Source organism: Gorilla gorilla, chromosome 3 (genome assembly GCF_029281585.2).
Source record: "Gorilla gorilla gorilla isolate KB3781 chromosome 3, NHGRI_mGorGor1-v2.1_pri, whole genome shotgun sequence".
Lineage (NCBI taxonomy): Eukaryota > Metazoa > Chordata > Mammalia > Primates > Hominidae > Gorilla > Gorilla gorilla.
The window spans coordinates 122,121,523-122,140,966 of record NC_073227.2 but is presented as its reverse complement, the minus strand read 5'-3'; the positions used below and the strand labels follow the sequence as shown (position 1 = coordinate 122,140,966).

The 19,444-nt window shown below is 35.9% G+C and overlaps 1 protein-coding gene across 2 annotated transcripts in view; it reads right to left on the bottom strand.

Moving 5' to 3' along the window:
* The window catches only part of BANK1 (B cell scaffold protein with ankyrin repeats 1), a 289,852-nt gene extending 271,631 nt beyond the window's left edge, over positions 1-18,221 (bottom strand). For both annotated transcript variants that reach the window (XM_019024929.4, XM_063705448.1), the window contains exon 1: positions 17,764-18,221. In XM_019024929.4, the coding sequence (XP_018880474.4) occupies positions 17,764-17,833 (70 nt within the window). In that variant the 5' untranslated portion in view covers positions 17,834-18,221. The remainder of the gene's footprint in view (positions 1-17,763) is intronic.
* Positions 18,222-19,444: the final 1,223 nt, after the last annotated feature.

The following is a 19,444-nucleotide window of genomic DNA, read 5'->3' as shown; positions in this document are numbered from 1 at the left end:
TTGTGCTGCTATAAACAGATATGTCCATGTGTCTTTTTCATATAATGACTTCTTTTCCTTTGGGTAGATACCCAGTAGTGGGATTGCTGGATCAAATGGTAGATCTACTTTTAGTTATTTAAGGACTCTCCATACTGTTTCCCATAGTGGTTATACTAGTTTACATTCCCACTAGCAGCGTAAAAGTGTTCACTTTTCACATGGACGCCAACATCTATTTTTTTAACTTTTTAATTATGGCCATTCTTGAAGGAGTAAGGTGGTATCTCACTGTGGTTTTAATTTGCATTTCCCTGATAATTAGTGATGTTGAGCATTTTTCATATGTTTTTTGGCTATTTATATATCTTCTTTTGGTAACTGTCTATTCATGTCCTTTGCCCCCTTTTTGATGGGATTTTTTTTTTCTTGCTGATTTGAGTTCCTTGTGCATTCTGGATATTAGTCCTTTGTCAGACGCATAGTTTGCAAATATTTTCTCCCACGCTGTGGATTGTTTGTTTACTGTGCTGATTAATCACAACTGTATTACAGCTTTGATGATTTTTAAATACCCTAATGGTGATCATTAAAGACACAATTTTTCTAGCTTACATTGTAGATATTTTGCTTCCTGTTCACCTCCAAGGACCTTGAAAGTAGCAAAACTCTATAAATTTTTACTTTTATCAATTGGAAATTGTGCTTCTCTGTTCTATCCCTTGGAAAGAATGTCTGTATGTTGATCTATTAGTAGGTGACAATATCAATATTTTATATTGCATATTTTTCTATTAAAAAACTAGAACCTTATTTATTTAAAAAACGGAAATGTCTACACGGGAGGAAAACCTTTCTGGTATGAGCACAAATATATATTTGCAAGAGAATTAAATAAGTTTATTTCAGATAAACATATAGTGGTTAAGAGGCCAGGCTTTCAAGTCAGGCTGTCTTGGATTTTATTTTTTATTTTTTTAAATTTCATTTCATTTTTTTTTTTTTTGAGAGTCTTGCTCTGTCACCCCGGCTGGAGTGCAGTGGTGTGTGATCTCCACTCACTGCAACCTCCACATCCCGGGTTCAAGCGATTCTCCTGCCTCACTCTCCCGAGTAGCTGGGACTACAGGTGTGCGCCACCACAGCCAGCTAATTTTTTTTTATTTTTAGTAGAGACGGGGTTTCACCATGTTGGCCAGGCTGGTCTTGAACTCCTGACCTCAGGTGATCCACCCACCTCAGCCTCCCAAACTGCTGGCATTACAGGCGTGAGCCACCACGCCCGGCCCTGAATTTTAAAAATCCAGGTCTATCACTGACTAACTATATGGCCTGAAGCAAATAATGAACCTTGTTGTGCCTAGCTTTCCTGCTTGTAACACGTGGATAACACCACCTATGGAATCAGTGTTGTGAGAATTAAGGAAGATAAAGTATGTAGAGCATTTATCATAGTGCCTGACACCTGCTGCTAACAAAACTTTGTTTCAACTTTCTGGAAAGTGAAATCTCCTTTTGGAGAACAGTGGAAAGGATCCAATCTCCAGGAGACATAGTGGCAGGCAGTCACAGAGGGAGAAAGTCAGTTTCTTTTTAGAATACTTATCCAATCCTGATGACTTCCAGGACAATGTCTCGGTTTGGAGCTCTGGTTCCTCATGAATTCCAACACTATCAAAGAGAGTGAACTTTATGCCCAGAGCCTGTCCTTAGCTATAATTTTTTCAACACCATTTTATTTTCAATCTGTATGTTTGTATGTTTACCTTCTACTTATGGCAGTAGTGATTTTCTTATTTATGGCAGTGATATAAAGTGCTCCTTTAAAATATATGACATTTAAGCTAAAAAAGAAAGTCAGTCTAAGAAAAATTTTTCTTGTACAAGAGGACAGGTAGAATAACAAAAATTGAGGAAGGTCTTATAAGAATAACTGAAATTTGCAAAGCACTGTCCCAGGGGACTGTACTCATGACTGCCTTCTGAAATGACTGGTGATTTTCTGGAACAGCAGTTATGCATCAGTAGTCACCCCCGGTTGCTAAAGAAAACACTCTTAGCTGTTGCTTCTCCTTGCTAACTAGTTCTCATGGCTGAATTATTCAGACTTTTGTGAACTTAGGGTATTTGGGTCATCTGATATTGGGTTAGGGTAAAGATAAAATTGAAATAGAGCTGTTCAACTTGTTCTATTCCTATTTCACTTAAATACAATCCCTGATGGGAGTAGCCACCTTTTGTGTATCCCCTGAATTGAGCACAGGAGTACAAGAATAAATGGTTGAAGAATAAATGAATGATGGATAATTATCCCTGCATAAGATTATGGGGCCTTTAATCTACTCTTTCTCAATGAATATACTAAATTCCAAGTGCTGAGCAAAAGCTATTTTCATCTCTGCAGTGTTTTTGTTCAGATCAGAGATATTAATTGCATTACTATTAAGCACCATGTATTATGAACCAAGTATTCTCATGGATAATTAATGTGAGTATCAATATACATAATATTGCCTCTCCTAGGCATCAGAGAGGTTGCATAGCTGGCAAAAAGTGAAGTTCTGTTAGTGACAGAGCCAAGGCTTCATCCTGTACTTATTCAACTTCAAATCCAGTGCAACGTATTTCTGTGTTATTAAGAACTACTCAGTCTTTCTGTAGATTAATTAATAATAGTCTTATACGGAGGATGATCTATCCTATTATTCAATAAGTCATCAAGGATCTTAATTTTTTATTTTGTTTTTAAACATCGTATAATAGATTTATATGAAGCGAGAGCAAAACTAAAATATTGAAAAATGACACCTCACCAAATAGCCATGAAAATGTAACATTAAAGCATGTACAAATATTAAATATATTAAAGCTACAAAACTGAACAAGTAAAACTAATAAAAGTAAAGTATAAAAAACCTAGAAGTACATATATGACAGTTTTTTCCAGTTTTTTGTTTTTATTACATATTTTCAATTATGTTCATGTACGATTTTAGAAAATGAAAAATAAAACAAAATATATTAATATTCTAGGCACACACAGAGGATATTAAATTTTATTTGCTTTTAGACCCTAATCACACTTTTTCTCTCTACTTGCCCTAGAAGATATTATAGTTCACTAAATATTCAAAGTTATATTAAAAGGCTGTAGGAATCTTAGCCAAAATATACTACTTGTTATCAGATTAAAAGTTAATTTCATATTGGAAAATACCTTAAGATTATCTTTGTGTAAAAGGCTTCATGAATTTTAAAGATTTTTTTTCATAATCAAATGAAGCTCTTCCACAAACCAAAGAGTTTGAAAAAGATTGCCAAAACCAGGGTGTTTGTTTAAGATTGGACATAAGAACTCTGAGGCTGTTCATGTGGCATTCAGAACTGGCTACGACTTTATTTGTATATTTATCTGAGGCTGTACATATAAATAATATACAAATTTATTTGTATATTATTTATATGTATATAATACATAATGTATATAATGTATTATTATACAAATAATAAATATTTGTATATTTATTATTTATTTATCTGAGGCTGTTCATGTGGCATTCAGAAACGGCTACAGCTTTATTTGTCCTTTTTCATATACTTAATTAGCTACTCTAATGTCACTCTTGGTACTAACTAGTCAGCCAGCATCTATTAACGTGCTTATGTCTACTGAACTGATGCCAGAGGTTACCCTTTTCTTTAAAGAGCATCCCACCTGAGTACTAAAGCTACTGTCATATTAATGTTGTTTTCTATATGTCCTGTTAAGTTAGTTAACCTCAAAGACATAAAATTCATTCTTGTCTAAATTACTTGCATTTATGTAAGTTAATGTCATTTTAGATAGAAAAATATTTCAACAATAATTTGCTTAGATGACTCTTAACAGCCCATGTTTGCTTTAAGTATGTTTCATTGACAAACATTTCTAACATGAAAAAAATCTGTTTATAGCCACTGCAGTCAAATAGTTCTTAATTTTAGGACATTTTGATGTAGGAAATCCCAATATTTAAATGAGATGTCACTTACATAGTTTACATGATTATTGACATAGTGGCAGATTTATATAGTCTAACATGTGAAATACCTTCAAAATAATTTGATTAGTTGAGATGCACACATGCTATTTAACTGCATAAACCACACATTCAAAATATTCTTATACAATTGACCCTTGAACGATGCAGGGGTTGGGGCAATGACCCCTGAGCAGTTGAAAATCCCCATATAACTTTGATTCCTCAAAAACTCAACTACTGCTGACTAGAAGCTTTACCAATAACATAAACGATCTATCAACACATACTTTGTATCTTATATGTCTGATATACTATATTCTTACAATAAAGTAAGCTAGAGAAAAGAAAGTGTTATTAAGAAAATCATAAGGAAGATAAAATACATTTACAATACTGTACTGTATTTATCAATACTGTAAGTTTACATCATCTGTTTACAGGATGAATTGCCCACCATTTGAAATGGTGGGCAACTGCAGCTGCAGACCTCAATCTACAGTATGTATCAAGCAAATCACCTTTTGCTTGTAATGTCATGACTTTTCTCTTCTTCTTGGGAGTACTACCAGCATCACTAGTGGTACTTCCCATGAGTCCCATGGCATTATTCAAGGTTTACAAGATGAAGAACATACAAGAACGATGAGACATCTCTTTGTACTGTAATATGTAATTTCCTAGACAGACAAACTACTCACTCAGAGATGACTGTCATCATACACCATTTTAGCAGATACTCCCAACACTTGATCTCACTGCAGTAGCAACAGGAGGTGGCCACAAAATTATTACAGCAGTACACTATTTACTACAGTTAATTTTATGCAGTTATGATTTAATACTGCATCTTTATAGTTGTTTACATTCTTCTTAAAGGTGAATAACAACATGTATGGTCTGTAAGTGTTTGTGTGACTATGTTTTGATAAATGCTAGCTTTTTATAATAGATTTGTATGTATTTTAAGGTAGTAAATAATAAAACAGACTAGTATCGACATAATTTTATGCATTCATGACATGCCTAATTTTTTCTTTTTTTTTACATTTCTAGGCTACCCAGTTCATCAGCAAGTTTTTTCAAATTGTTGCAAATATCCAAAAAATTTCCAATATATTTATTGAAAAAAATCCACATATAAGTAGACCCATGAAGTTCAAATCTGTGTTTTCAAGAGTCAACTGTATTTACAATTCTCTATGTGCTTTCCTACTTCTATTTCATTCACACACACTTTACTTTCCCTAATAGATAACCACTTTCTCATTTTCCTCTCATTTTCACTAGCACAACCCTAACTTACCCCAACTAAATAGCTGGAATTAATCTAAAGGAATTTAAGAAATAGAAAAATTGTGTGTACCCCGCTACTCAGCCTACCAATGCCATTTTCCCTATACTATAGCCCCTTAATTTTCTGTTCCTGTTAATTCCCTCCCTCTCACTCAATGAAAATATGGCCACCAAGGCTGGATCATAACTTTATTTACACTATAGCATGCATAACACTAAAGAAAATATAACTGAAAGCAGTACTACCAATTTCTGGCTGAAACAATCATTCTCTCAAGAACTAGTTGCCATTTAATAGAGATGACAAATTTGTTCAAAAGAACTTATTTCTCTATCAATGTTGAGACAACAATGCATCCCATAGTTAAATAAATATTTGTGAAACAATGTCTTAGAGGAAATTGAAGAGACATTGTTGCAGAATCTCTCACACATTTAAATATCCTAATATGCATATTCAGAACATTTCATCACAGAAATTTTTTTCCAAAGAACACACAGTATATGCTACAGAACACGGTTTGGGCAACAGAGTACTAAAGGAATAAAGCCATGGAAGTCTGTGTCCACATATTTCAGGAATTAACTATCAGGTAAGAAAAGTATAAGTCAACTTTCGTAATGTCCCACATGGTAACTCACCTACTCACCCAGCAACAGCCATAATTGTCAATTACAGAGCACCAATTTTATTCCAAGTATACTATTTGTTTTTTCATCTTTTCCAAAAGAAAAAAACGTGAGGTATAGAGAGGTCTTATAATGAAGTTACATAGGGTCCTACAACCACTAAGTGAAGCAGCCATTAGATCATTTCTGCAACAGCTCAGAATATGACTCTAAGAGGTCATTACTACATACAAACACAAAATACATGCTTAGTGAAAGCAGAAATGTAATGTGTGCTAATTGCTAACTTCTTAGCAGACTAGTCCTCATAAAAGATATATAAAAAAGCAGCCCCTGTTTTCTTTCCATAATTATAAATGCTTCCTAATTACCCATATGTTGCTCAGAAATAGAAATTTGCTTAATGGAAGCTTTCTACTATTCTGTTGACCTTCACAGATCTAGGTGAGACACTGTATATATTTATAACCTGTAGGGAATAAATTACTTCAGGCATCAATTAGGCAATTCTGATTATGTCACTAAAGCTTTATTCATAGAACTATATCAACTATTACTCTTTTACCTGTATGATGATATTAGAAATGCCTTCATCACAAAAATCATTAAGACACTGATACAGAAGGGAAGTACTGGGAAGGGCGTGGTCCTTTAAATGATACTGAAAGTGGGAAGGGAAGTACTGGGTAGAGGAGGGTGTGGTCCCTGGCTAGGGCTCTATCCCCGGGCCAATGCCCACAGACCTAAGTAAGGACAGGCATTTTTGTTTTCCTGCTCAAATATTGCATTTTCCAAGACCACCCTGGCTTGCCACGCCCCCATCCTGTGCCTATAAAAGACCCTTAGACCGTAGCAGGCAGGTGGCTGGACTTCAAGAGGAACGCACTGGTGTCTTCAGCCAAGACAAGAAACAGAAGCTATGAAAGAAAAGTATATTTGACACAATGAGTGTTAAAAAGTGTTCAACAGCAGCAAACATTACAATCAAAATTATTTAACAAATAAGTGATAAAAGAAAAATATTTGTGATGCATAAGACAAAGTTTACATTTTAAATATGTAATGTGGTCTTACAAGTTTTTAAGACAAAAAGCACAAGAGAAATATGAATAAATCAGGTGAATATATAACACACAGACGAAATCAAAATGTCAAATATATGAAAAACACTCCATTTCAAGAGACAAATGCTAATTAAAATAGTAGCAAAATATCACTACGAAAATGCCTTGTGTGGTGAGCACGAATAGACAGAGGTTCTCTCTCAACTGCTGGAGGAATTGTGAATTTCGCTCACATTTTTATGAGAGTAATCTCATAATACATATTCAACAATATGTCATGAGAGAGAAATAAAATTTCTAATTTATTTCATTGGAATTTTTTTTTCTGAAAGCCGAGTGCATTGCTATCTAACAGAAAATTTAATTCAAATCACAAATGCACAGCATATATGTCATTTTAATGTTTTTAGGAACCATATTGCAACAAATAAAAAGTTAATTACAATAATACTAATTTTATTTCATCAAATAAATTCAAAATAGTATCATCTTAACATGCAATTAATATAAACATTCTTGAGAGATTTTACATTCTATTTTTTGTGCTCAGTCTTTGAAAACTGGTGTGCATTTTACATTTACAGCACATCACAATTTGAACCAGACATATTTTAAGTCCCCAACAGCCACATGTCTAGAGGGTACAGTGTTAGGTAGCAAAGCATACAGTTTTTTGCCCATCAGAATATAGAAAACATGTAAGATTATAGCAATCTGACATGACAGAAACATCTGCACCTTGGGAGGCCAAGGCGGGTGGATCATCTAAGGTCAGGAGTTCAAGACCAGCCTGGCCAAAATGGTGAAACCCTGTCTCTACTAAAAATACAAAAGTTAGCCAGGTGTGTTGGCAGCCACCTGTAATCCCAGCTATCTGAGAGGCTGAAGCAGGAGAATCGCTTGAACCCAGGAGGTGGAGTTTGCAGTGAGCTGAGATCACACCATTGCACTCCAGGCTGGGTGACAAGAGCGAGAAACCATCTCAAAAAATTTAAAAAATTTAAAAACAAATCTTGTCTGAAACAAGTAACGTGTAACAAGAATTGCCTAAATTTATATTACCAACCTGTTTGAATGTGTTTTTATCTAGCAATAGTCAGTCTCTTGGATTCAGACAGGAAGAATAGAGCCAGAAAGACTTATTCAGGAGTAGAGCTTTATCAAGTAGTTGTGACAGTAACTACTAAGCAAATGCAAAAACAGGATTTTAACGAGAATGAATGGATTCCAACATGGATAAAAAGGAAGGGATGATATATAGAAAGTAAAGCTAAGGAATAATTCAACACTGTACCAAGGCTTTCACAGAAAGAAGTGTCAACTATTTATTCTCCATTAAGATCAATACCAAAAAAAAACAAAAAAAGAAAAAAGGAAAGAGAGGAATGGGAAGAAGAGAAGGAGGAGCTCCAGAAACATAGAAGAAGGAATGAAAAAAACGAGACAGAAATTCTTTTTCTTTTCTTTTCTTTTTTTAAATTATACTTTAAGTTCTAGGGTACATGTGCACAACATGCAGGTTTGTTACATATGTATACATGTGCCATGTTGGTGTGCTGCACCCATTAACTCATCATTTACATTAGGTATATCTCCTAATGCTATCCCTCCCCCCTCCCCCCACCCAACAACAGGCCCTGGTGTGTGATGTTCTGCATCCTGCGTCCAAGTATTCTCATTGCTCAATTCCCACCTATGAGTGAGAACATGCAGTGTTTAGTTTTCTGTCCTTGTGATAGTTTGCTCAGAATGATTGTTGCCAGCTTCATCCATGTCCCTACAAAGGACATGAACTCATCCTTTTCATGGCTGCATAGTATTCCATGGTGTATACGTGCAACATTTTCTTTATTTTATTTTATTTATTTATTTATTTACTTATTTTTGAGATGGAATCTCACTCTGTCACCCAGGCTGGGGTGCAGTGGTGCGATCAGCTCACTGCAAGCTCCGCCTCCCAGGTTCATGCCATTCTCCTGCCTCAGCCTCCCAAGTAGCTGGGACTACAGGCACCCACCAGCACGCCCGGCTAAATTTTTGTGTTTTTAGTAGAGATGGGGTTTCACCGTGTTAGCCAGGATGGCCTTGATCTCCTGACCTCATGATCCGCCCACCTTGGCCTCCCAAAGTGCTGGGATTACAGGCATGAGCCACCATGCCCGGCCACCAAATTTTCTTAATCTGGTCTGTCATTGATGGACATTTGGGTTGGTTCCAAGTCTTTGCTATTGTGAATAGTGCCACAATAAACATACGTGTGCATGTGTCTTTATAGCAGCATGATTTATAATCCTTTGGGTATATACCCAGAGCCTGCATTGCCAAGACAATCCTAAGCCAAAAGAACAAAATTGGAGGCATCACGCTACCTGACTTCAAACTATACTACAAGGCTACAGTAACCAAAACAGTATGGTACTGGTACCAAAACAGAGATATAGACCAATGGAACAGAACAGAGCCCTCAGAAATAATACCACACATCTATAACCATCTCATCTTTGACAAACCTGACAAAAACAAGAAATGGGGAAAGGATTCCCTATTTAATAAATGGTGCTGGGAAAACTGGCTAGCCATATGTAGAGAGCTGAAACTGGATCCCTTCCTTACACCTTACACAAAAATTAATTCAAGATGGATTAAAGACTTAAATGTTAGACCTAAAACCGTAAAAACCTGAGAAGAAAACCTAGGCAATACCATTCAGGACATAGGCATGGGCAAGGACTTGATGACTAAAACACCAAAAGCAATGGCAACAAAAGCCAAAATTAACAAATGGGATCTAATTAAACTAAAGAGCTTCTGCACAGCAAAAGAAACTACCATCAGAGTGAACAGGCAACCTACAGAATGGGAGAAAATTTTTACAATCTACCCATCTGACAAAGGGCTAATATCCAGAATCTACAAAGAACTTATACAAATTTACAAGAAAAAATAAAACAACCCCATCAAAAAGTGGGCAAAGGATATGAACACACACTTCTCAAAAGAATACATTTATGCAGCCAACAGACACATGAAAAAATGCTCATCATCATTGGCCATCAGAGAAATACAAATCAAAACCACAGCGAGATACCATCTCACACCAGTTAGAATGGCAATCATTAAAAAGTCAGGAAACAACAGGTGCTGGAGAGGATATGGAGAAATAGGAACACTTTTACACTGTTGGTGGGACTGTAAACTAGTTCAACCATTGTGGAAGATAGTATGGCGATTCCTCAAGGATCTAGAACTAGAAATACCATTTTACGAGACAGAAATTCTTAAACACGTAAGAAAATCTACACATTAAGATGTATTACTAATGGAATTCATGGAGCTGTTCTCTATAAGTTTTCATAGCAGAAATCCCCCCTTTGGTATGACACCATCGGCTTTTGAGAACAATTAAATTGCTGCCGTGACACTGATCTTAAAGCAACAATGAAAGTAAAATCCTTTCCTTGATGCCACATCTTCAGCTGCTTATCAGACAGCCATATTTCTAAAGGGCGTCTCCATGGCCTCCATCACCTTACCTTCTTCCACTCATTCCCATTCAGCTCTCATCCTCTTTACTAAAGCTACTTACTTCTCTAAGGTCATCTGTAAGTTTCATGATGCCAAATCCATTGGCTAAATTTCAGGCTTCAATTTGCCTGACCTATCAAAAGAATTTGGGCCAGTTCACCATTCTTACCTTCCTGAAACACTCTATTTTTGAATTCTTGTCACTGTATCTTCGTTTTCCTTCTTTTTAGCCTCTCCTCAGTCATATTGAGCAACTCCTCCTTCTCTACCAACACTGAAATGTTTGTTTTCCACAGGTCTCTATCCTGAGTCACCTTATCTATGTTATCCTATTCATTGTTGTAGTTTTAAATACAATGTTTTTCTTAATTTTATATCTCCAGTCTGAACTGCCTTTCTGACATCCAGATCCTAAAATCGAACTGCTTACTTGACATCTTAATGTGACTATTTCTCATGCTCCTCAAATGTAACAGATCTGAAATTGAAATGACATTCTCTCATGCCCTCCCGGTGTCCTCTTGTTCCTTCACTCCTTTCCAATGGAGTAAATGACACATTCTTGATTCTCTTAGGTTTACAGACCACAACCCTAGGTGTCATTCTTCACATTTTTGTCCCCTTCAGACTCCAAATCTACTATATCACAAAAGGTATGTAAGTAATAGTTCTTAATAAATCTGTCCACTTCTCCCTGCATTTTTACTCCTTGCAAACCCCTAATTGTTCACCAACTTCCATTGCTGCCCTTTTCCAATTAATTGTATCAATAGCAGCTCATGTGATCTTCTAACACAAAATCTAATCATGTGCCATCCCTCATTAAAAACTCTTCAAGAGCTCCTCATTATACTTGGGGAATTTTTTACACAAATTTATGCAATTAGGTTTTGGTTTACTTTTCAGATTCTTCTCCTCACTCATTATAATAACATTGTGAGTGTAACCTTGTCACATCTTGAAAAAATTTTGTCTTTCTGTGTCTCATTTCTTCACTGACATCATTGGACTTAATTGATCACATCTGAACTTTATTAATTTGTTCCTGTCACTGAAGTTTAGCAAGAACACACTGAATTCTTGTTTTCTAAGGTGAACATTAATAACACACTATGTATAACTTAATGGAGATACTATACTTTCTACTCCATTGCAGAAAAATAGGTTGGTAAAAGACTAATCTCTAAAACACAGGATTGTATTGCTTCATACTGATATTAATCCACTGAGATTGTATATAAAGTTTTCATAATGGCCTGTTAATGGTGCCATATTTCTTCATATACCAGGGGAGTTGAAGATAATCCCTAGTTTTATATCTCATCTTACTCTTTTACTTCCTGTTTTACTAAGTAAATATGTTTTGTGACATTTACTAAGATAAATGCCCCAACCATTCTCTCACTAATGTATGCCTCAATTTAAATGTATATTAAAAACTTGCCAGAAACAGTATGCTATAAAATTTTCAGATAAGTAAAAATATCCTGTTAACAAAACATGGGAAAACGTTGTTGTTATAAATTTATAGCTACATAATTCAAAGCTCTAAACCTTTTAACAGTGCTTAATTCTTATAATACTAACCTTTGAGTGAATTATTTTCTCTCCAGCTCTAAGGATTTAAGTTTGAAAACCTAAAAATAAATGCATGGGCTTTCTTCAAATTTCACTAATAAAGGCAGGACACTCGAAATATGCTCATCTGCAGGACCACCAGACTTACTCATACTCTATTCCTAGTGCATGAAAGGAAGAGATTTCATTCTCAGATTGTTTAATTTTCAATGGAAGATACGTAGAAGACATCATTTTAACAATAACAACTTTTGAAAAGAAGCTGATAGCTGGCAGTTTTTGATAAATAAAGGTATGCTAGCCCAAAATTTTTTTTCCTCCCAAAAAGAGAAATTCACTCAAAGTAGTTCACGTAAGGAGAAATTCATGTAAGGATACTATAAACAATTTCATGGGCAAATAAGATCACAAAAACAAGTGCAGCTGCTCCGTCACTAGAAATCAGAAATTGAGACTACTCTCTTTGTCTTTCGGTCTCCTCAGTTTTTTCATCACAGTTTCTTTCTATTTATGCATCTTAAACATGAGGCAACTAACTGTCATCTTAAACTGTATACTGGATCTTCCACTGACAATAATCTCATCTTTCATCAATCTTCTACTGATAAGAATTTTTATTCTTTCATTTAATAAGACAAAAGGACTTTGTGGCTTATACAGATTATATATGTGGCTTATACTTACACAGATTCAACAAATCTGTATAAGCCTGACAACACAGGGCACTGGCCATTAAGCAACCAGTTGGCTGGCTTGCATCATGTGCCTATTCTTGGCCCAGGTGACTGTTTCTGGGAACCTGAATAATTGTCCTCATTCTACTTGATTTACATGGCTGTGGATCTATAGGAAGTGATAAAGGAAAGGTCTCTGACCCACAAATAAGTACTTAAAGTAGTGAAAGTTCTACACTTTTACTGAGAAATCATGAGAGAATTAAAGAAATTATCCCATTATTTGAAACCAGAGTAGATTTTGCCTCAATTTTATGTCACTTACTTTTTTACAATAGTGACCTAATAATTTACTAACTGTACTAAAAACACACTCCTCTCCCAATATTTTAAACTGTATCAATATATTAAATCTAAATAAAATGCGATCAATAGAAAATGTGTAACCTTAGAGATTCTTCAGACAGTAACAATAAATATTCTACAATTGCCATTTCAATGATTTTATAGAATCATGCCCTTTTGTGTTTCTCCACTCCCCATCCTAGAAAAAAAAAACATGGTGACTTAAAAGTTTCACCTTTAACAGTTTAGAAAAGCCTCCATAGATAAAAGAACACAGTGAATTATTAAATATTTTCATATGACTATACTGAACAATATGACTTGTTGTCCAAAGTAGACACTACTCTTCTGACACCCTTACTTATCAACTAGTATGATTCCCATTTCATATGAATTCAAAGTAGAAACACAATAAACGGAAGCTATTACAAGAAGGCTAAAATTTCAAGTGGTCTTGACACCGTATTATTCCTCTGAAAATTAGACATGATCCTATAACAAAAAAGGAATGAGAATATTGTTCCCGACCAAAGGAGGCTCTATTCTCAGCATGTATCAGATGAAAAAAAATGAGGCATATAGTAAATGGAATTCCAAGTCAGAGACTGTTCTTATACTTTTCAGTGTGTCTCTATAATGTAGAACACATGTGAAAACAAAGCAATTGGAATTAATAATATGGGAAAATGGCAGAGACACTTAGAAGAAACAAAGATATGACACATAGTATGATGAAACATAAAAAAATATTTTAATGAACCAGATATGAAGGAAATCTTGTAAAAGATCACAAAGCATTGATTAATTACTCTTCATGATTAAAGAGGGAAGTCATCTTTCTGGATTATTTCAGTGCAGAACACTTAGAAACAACAAAGAGATTTCAATTCAGGGGTAAATGTCTAAAAGGCTCATTGTTTTTCTCTGACTAAAAACTAATTACTGCAGGGGTATAATTCCATATGATATCTGATATTTCCACCACCGGGACTATTTCAATGTCTGCACTAAAACTTAGATACCATTCTTTATATTTAAAACAGGAAAGGAAAGGATTACAAGGCCAAATAATAACATTTTTTAAATAATAACTTATGAAATGTTTGCCTTTTCTATTCTTATTTCATAGCTATCTCCAAAATTACTGCAAGATACTCTATATTCTATGAAGAAAGCAGTAAATTAATAAGTGTAACTTAGGTGATTAAGCAACAACCATTTAAACTCTTAAAACATGTGATTTATTTTTGTCAGGAATGATGTTCCTCATTTTATATTGGAATTTTGTTTTAACCCAGTAGTAAATATTTTGGTAAAATAGATTCTCATCTTCTTGTAAGTTGAAGTACTCCACAGTTTTTCTGTTTGATGCTTATTTTTTTCAAATATATTTATATATTATGTAAACTGAGTCACAACTGGTACTCTGAGATATGAGAAAACAGAGCACGCTCTCATTTTGTCCTATTAAATTCCTTCTTTATTCTTTCCTGCAACTGCTATAGTTTAATTCCCTTTTAATCAACCTATCCTTAGTTCTTCTCATTATGAATTGTTTTCTCCTTTCAGAACTATTAACCACAATATATCCCCAAGGATATTGCAGTATCTTTATACAAGAGGCCATATCTCCTATTTTTTTTTGATAGGAGAGCTTGATTCCTTCACCCATTAAGTTGTCCTTCAAGTCAGCATGAGGCAATCAGTATGAGGCAGTTTTTCACTAAGAACTCCCACTCTTATATAAGCTAATATGACACTACTGATCAATGACCTAAGAATTAATATAACAACTAGCATGTATAAAGCAGTTACTATTTGTTATAAGACCCTGAAAAGGACTTCACCTGCATTTACCCATTTGATCCCCTAAACAACTTTCATATACAGGATTTCTTCTCTCAGATTTTGCTTTTTAATAAACAAAATAAAAAACTAGACAGTGACAGATTTCATTATTTATTCAAGGTCACAGATGAGACAGGCAATGAAGCTGGGACTAGATCTGAGGCAGTATGAGTCAAAAGACCATCATAAGTAGGGCATAACCACCTACAATACATCCTCAGATAGATATTGCAGAAAAGGTTCCTCTACTGTCCCAAGTGTAACTTTGAATATGCTGATATTTAACCTTGAAATCTTCAGCAATTGCATTTTTCAGAATTATTCCTTATTATGGTGAAGATATCCTGAAAGCACTCCTTGTCTTTAAAATCCTAGCAAAAGTGACCTTATCAGAACATTTCCAGATTGGTCTGAAGAAAGCAAGTTTTTCCAGCCACCAGCATGGAACCAGGTTATTTCCTTAGTGGAACAAATGTAGGACGTTGGCTATGTTGGAAGATTGCAGTCAAAGCAAAAAGCTTCAAATCTTTAAGAGCTTCAAGCTAGAGGGCAGAGACCTAGACAAACCATGTTCCTTACAAGTATAAGCATCCAGCATAAGGTGAAACAGTCTAAATGCTAATTCCACCCTTTCATGCTTTCTGTTCTTAAGCAAATCATTTATTAAAGTTTCATCAGATGCATCAAATAATATCAATAAAAATTAAAAAAAAACTGTGGTGTGGAGAAAAATCCGTTATTTAATAAATAATCACTCCCTAATTAAAACAGCAGTTAAAATTAAATTTTTAAAATTATCAGTTTTGGAATACAACAGGAAGAATCTCTCTTTTGGACACTGATAGCAATATATAGTTAAATACAAACCAGAAAATACATTCTAACTGGAACTTTCACCCATCGTGCATCATTTTTACCTTGTTTTAGAACTGGGTATTCTATTTTTCTTGATCCATTAAAGAACAAGTCGGATACTCAACAGTTAATAAATCTCTGATGGCAGTATACACTAATGTTGTCTAGCAGTACTTTCTATCTCCTGCTAGAAATATACCTTCCTGGGCATGAAACTATGTTTACTATTTTACATTCTTATTACTACTACATGACTCTTGGCAGGGAATAAAAGTTTGTTAAGTTAATGAATGGGTGACCTTCAAATAATTACTAGTTATGAAACCATGAGCAACTCACACTCTGGATCTCAGTGCTCTCTTCTCTAAATGAGGCAGTTGGACCAATTGACCCCCAATGTGCCATATTAAGATACTTGTTGGAGAGAGAGGGAGCTCTTCATTAAAACACACACACACACACACACACACACCACTGGATTTATAAAAGCTAGAAGATTACTCATATCAAGAATATGGGCATGGGATAATGTCAAAAGACAATTCGTTTTTAGAAAAGTTTCATTATGTTGGCCAGAAAAGGAAGTAACTGAAGCAAGTGATAAATACTGCATGGAGAAGGACCCAAGGAGTTGGGGGGGGGGGGGGGGAGGAATGCATGGGAGGAACAAGAATAATTGGAATGCTATAAATATTGATTCACATTACTCTTGTATTATTCACAATAGCAAGTGCCTCAAAGTATTGCTTAGTATCAAGTGAAATAAAAGGCATTTTCTGCCTAAACTGTTTAATCTAGAAGTTTGAAACAAACTGTACCCCATTCTCTAACAAAATTGTTAAACTGAAATTACAAAAGGGGTAACCTGCTCAAAGTTTGAAAGACATGGTTGGTTTATTTATAGATGCTAGCAAAGGCTGCTCTGCTGCAGACCATCAGAGCCACAGTTTTCAAGAATGTCAATATGCAATAGTTAAAATATTAACAATATTAAGTTATGGGCTCTAAGTCCTTTCCTGTCACTTTTCATTGACACAAATATACTTCTTATTTAACTGAAAGCAATCCCTAAAGCTTATTTATGTAAAAATGCACTAGCCAACAGAAATAGCTACAACCAAAATTACATTACCTAAAAAATTCTAGAAAGGTATGAGATATTTCTATTCAGCAAATTAAGAAACTTTCACTCAGAATATACTTTCTTGTTGCATTTCTCACCACGAACACTCCAGTAATATTAATACCTAAGTGAAGTTTTTTAATTAAAAAAATTTTTATATCGCTGTGTAATTTGCAAATGCATTTGAAATGCTTCAAAAAGAACTAAATAAAACTGCCTTAACGTCCACTTGAAAATATAAATCTACTTCTGCATTCAACCAAGTTGACCGTTTTCCTTTGACCAAGTTAGTAAAGCCAGTGGAGGAGGGAGGTGGTGTTGGTAGAGTTTCTCTGCAAAGCCACCTGCCAAGAAGCAGGGCTACCAATTCACCAGGCTGGGATTTGTCAGGCCAGGCAGGTAAATGCGTGACGCTACACATGAGCGGTTTTTCTGTGCTTACCGACTGTTGAAAATAATTACTTATAATTTTAAACGCGCATTGCTTTGAAACAGGTTGCAAAGTGATTTTAGAAACTACAGGACCCTGACCCGGGTGCTGGGGAAAGTTCCAGCTCCTCAGAAGTTGCAGACACTGAGGGTAGCCCGTTGGCCAGAACTCCCCGCGCGCGCGCTCCCTCCTCGTGGCGTCCAGATGCCCCTCAGAGAAGTCAGGGACAGAAGAACCCTCTGGGCTGCCTGGCGGCAGGATAAAAAGGAGAAGCCCTGTCTCAGGGACGCCCTGGCCTCAGTGCCCGAGTGCAGTTGTCTAACGATGGCCCGTGGTCTCCGCAGAGCCCTGTAGCCCGGCCTCGGCGTCAAGCCCCTCCGAATGCGCGACTACCCACCTGGGGGCGCTGGGCCGCAGGGGGCCAGGTCCGGGCTCCCAAGCCCCTTGCCTGGCGCTGCTGGCAGCATTGTGGCGGTTGAAGCCGAGGGGCCTGCGCACTGCTGCCCGCCGAGCGCTACCTGGACTCTCCCGGCCAGAGACTCCCCGCGATTTTCTCTTCCTTTGGCCCTCGGCTCTCCCCAGCCCGCTTGCCACCCGCGGCAGCTGCGGCCAGGTCTCAGGAAACGCAGCCCCGGGGCTCATGCCCGCAAGGCCAGGGCTCCGCTCTGCTGGGCGCCCAGAGGAAGTGAAACTGCTCAGGGGCCTGCTCTTGCATCCCTTCTCAAAAGGCCGCTTTGGTTTCTTATAACACTTCTGCGCCTGTTTCCTTCCTCACCTTTTCACCCTAGGATATATTTAGACCCCTGTTATTGTAGCTCTCCTTGTCCCTTTCTAGGTCTTCCATACTGCCATACTGCCCCCACTTCCAGGCAGACGTAGGGAAACCAGAAGTGAACATTTGCTGGAAAGAAAGAATAATTAGATAGATAGATGAGTAGGTACATAGATGATAGATACATACATACAGAAATGAAGATACAGATAATACTGTAATTTTTAAAATATTTCATTTTACACAGACTTTCTAGGCTAGGTTCATAAATTGAAAAGTGATTTAAAATTCCATATAAAATGTATTTCTTACTCCTGCTCCAACTCAGAAATAGACCCAGTAAAAAATTATTTATGGCTCTAAATAGCCTCTCCAAATAAGAGTTTGTTTGCTTGTTTTAAAGATGGAGATATATCAAAGGAGTTGTCCCAGAACCTTAAAGTGAACGTCTCTCTCTCAAGCATGTCTAAAATAGTCATTTGCCTTTTGAAGTTGAATATATTTTTTGAATATCAATTTGGTAATAATACGTAGTTTAAATGTTCCTCTCCTCTTCCTATAAAAGGAAGGCTTTCTTTGAAACTTTCTCTCGGACGAAGTGCTTTTTAGGAATAGTATAAATATCAAGTATCAAAAAAATGTTATTTTTTTTCACATAAATGAACTTATTAGAACTTTATAACATAATGTAGAAAACTTGGAGAAGTATGTGAAATGTCCAAAAAACTTGAAAACAATTACAGGTTGTATTGTATTTATCTGGTTTCCAGTAGTTTCTTTAACATCATTATTAATTTTATGTTGATTTTCTGAACTTTATATAATGGAACAAAAGATTTCATCTAACTTATGAAATATTATATTGAAAAAAATGGTTGTCTTCTATATATGCCTGTTAACAGAGAGACTTCAGTGTAATAGGCAAAAACAAATTTGGATTGCAGGGTTTGGGTGTTGTTCAGTGTTTCAGAAACTCAATTCTTAGGAAAGTATGTCTTAAACAAACCCATTGGAGAAAAGAATATTCTAACTGATGCATCTGCTGGTATATGTATTCCTGACAAGAGCTACTTTAGCCAACATGAACACTCCAGATGATGCTCCCTAATTAAGTATCCAGATCTTCAAAGGCACCCATTTATGCACACAAAAACTTGTTAATAAAGACAGTGTTCAGATAGGAACTTGTATCTGTCACATATACAGGACAGCCTTCTTGTACGAAGAGCCCTGGATTGGAAGTCAGAAGGTTGCAGCTGCCATCCTGACTCTGCTCCACAATATCTGGGTGTTTGGAGCAATTCTT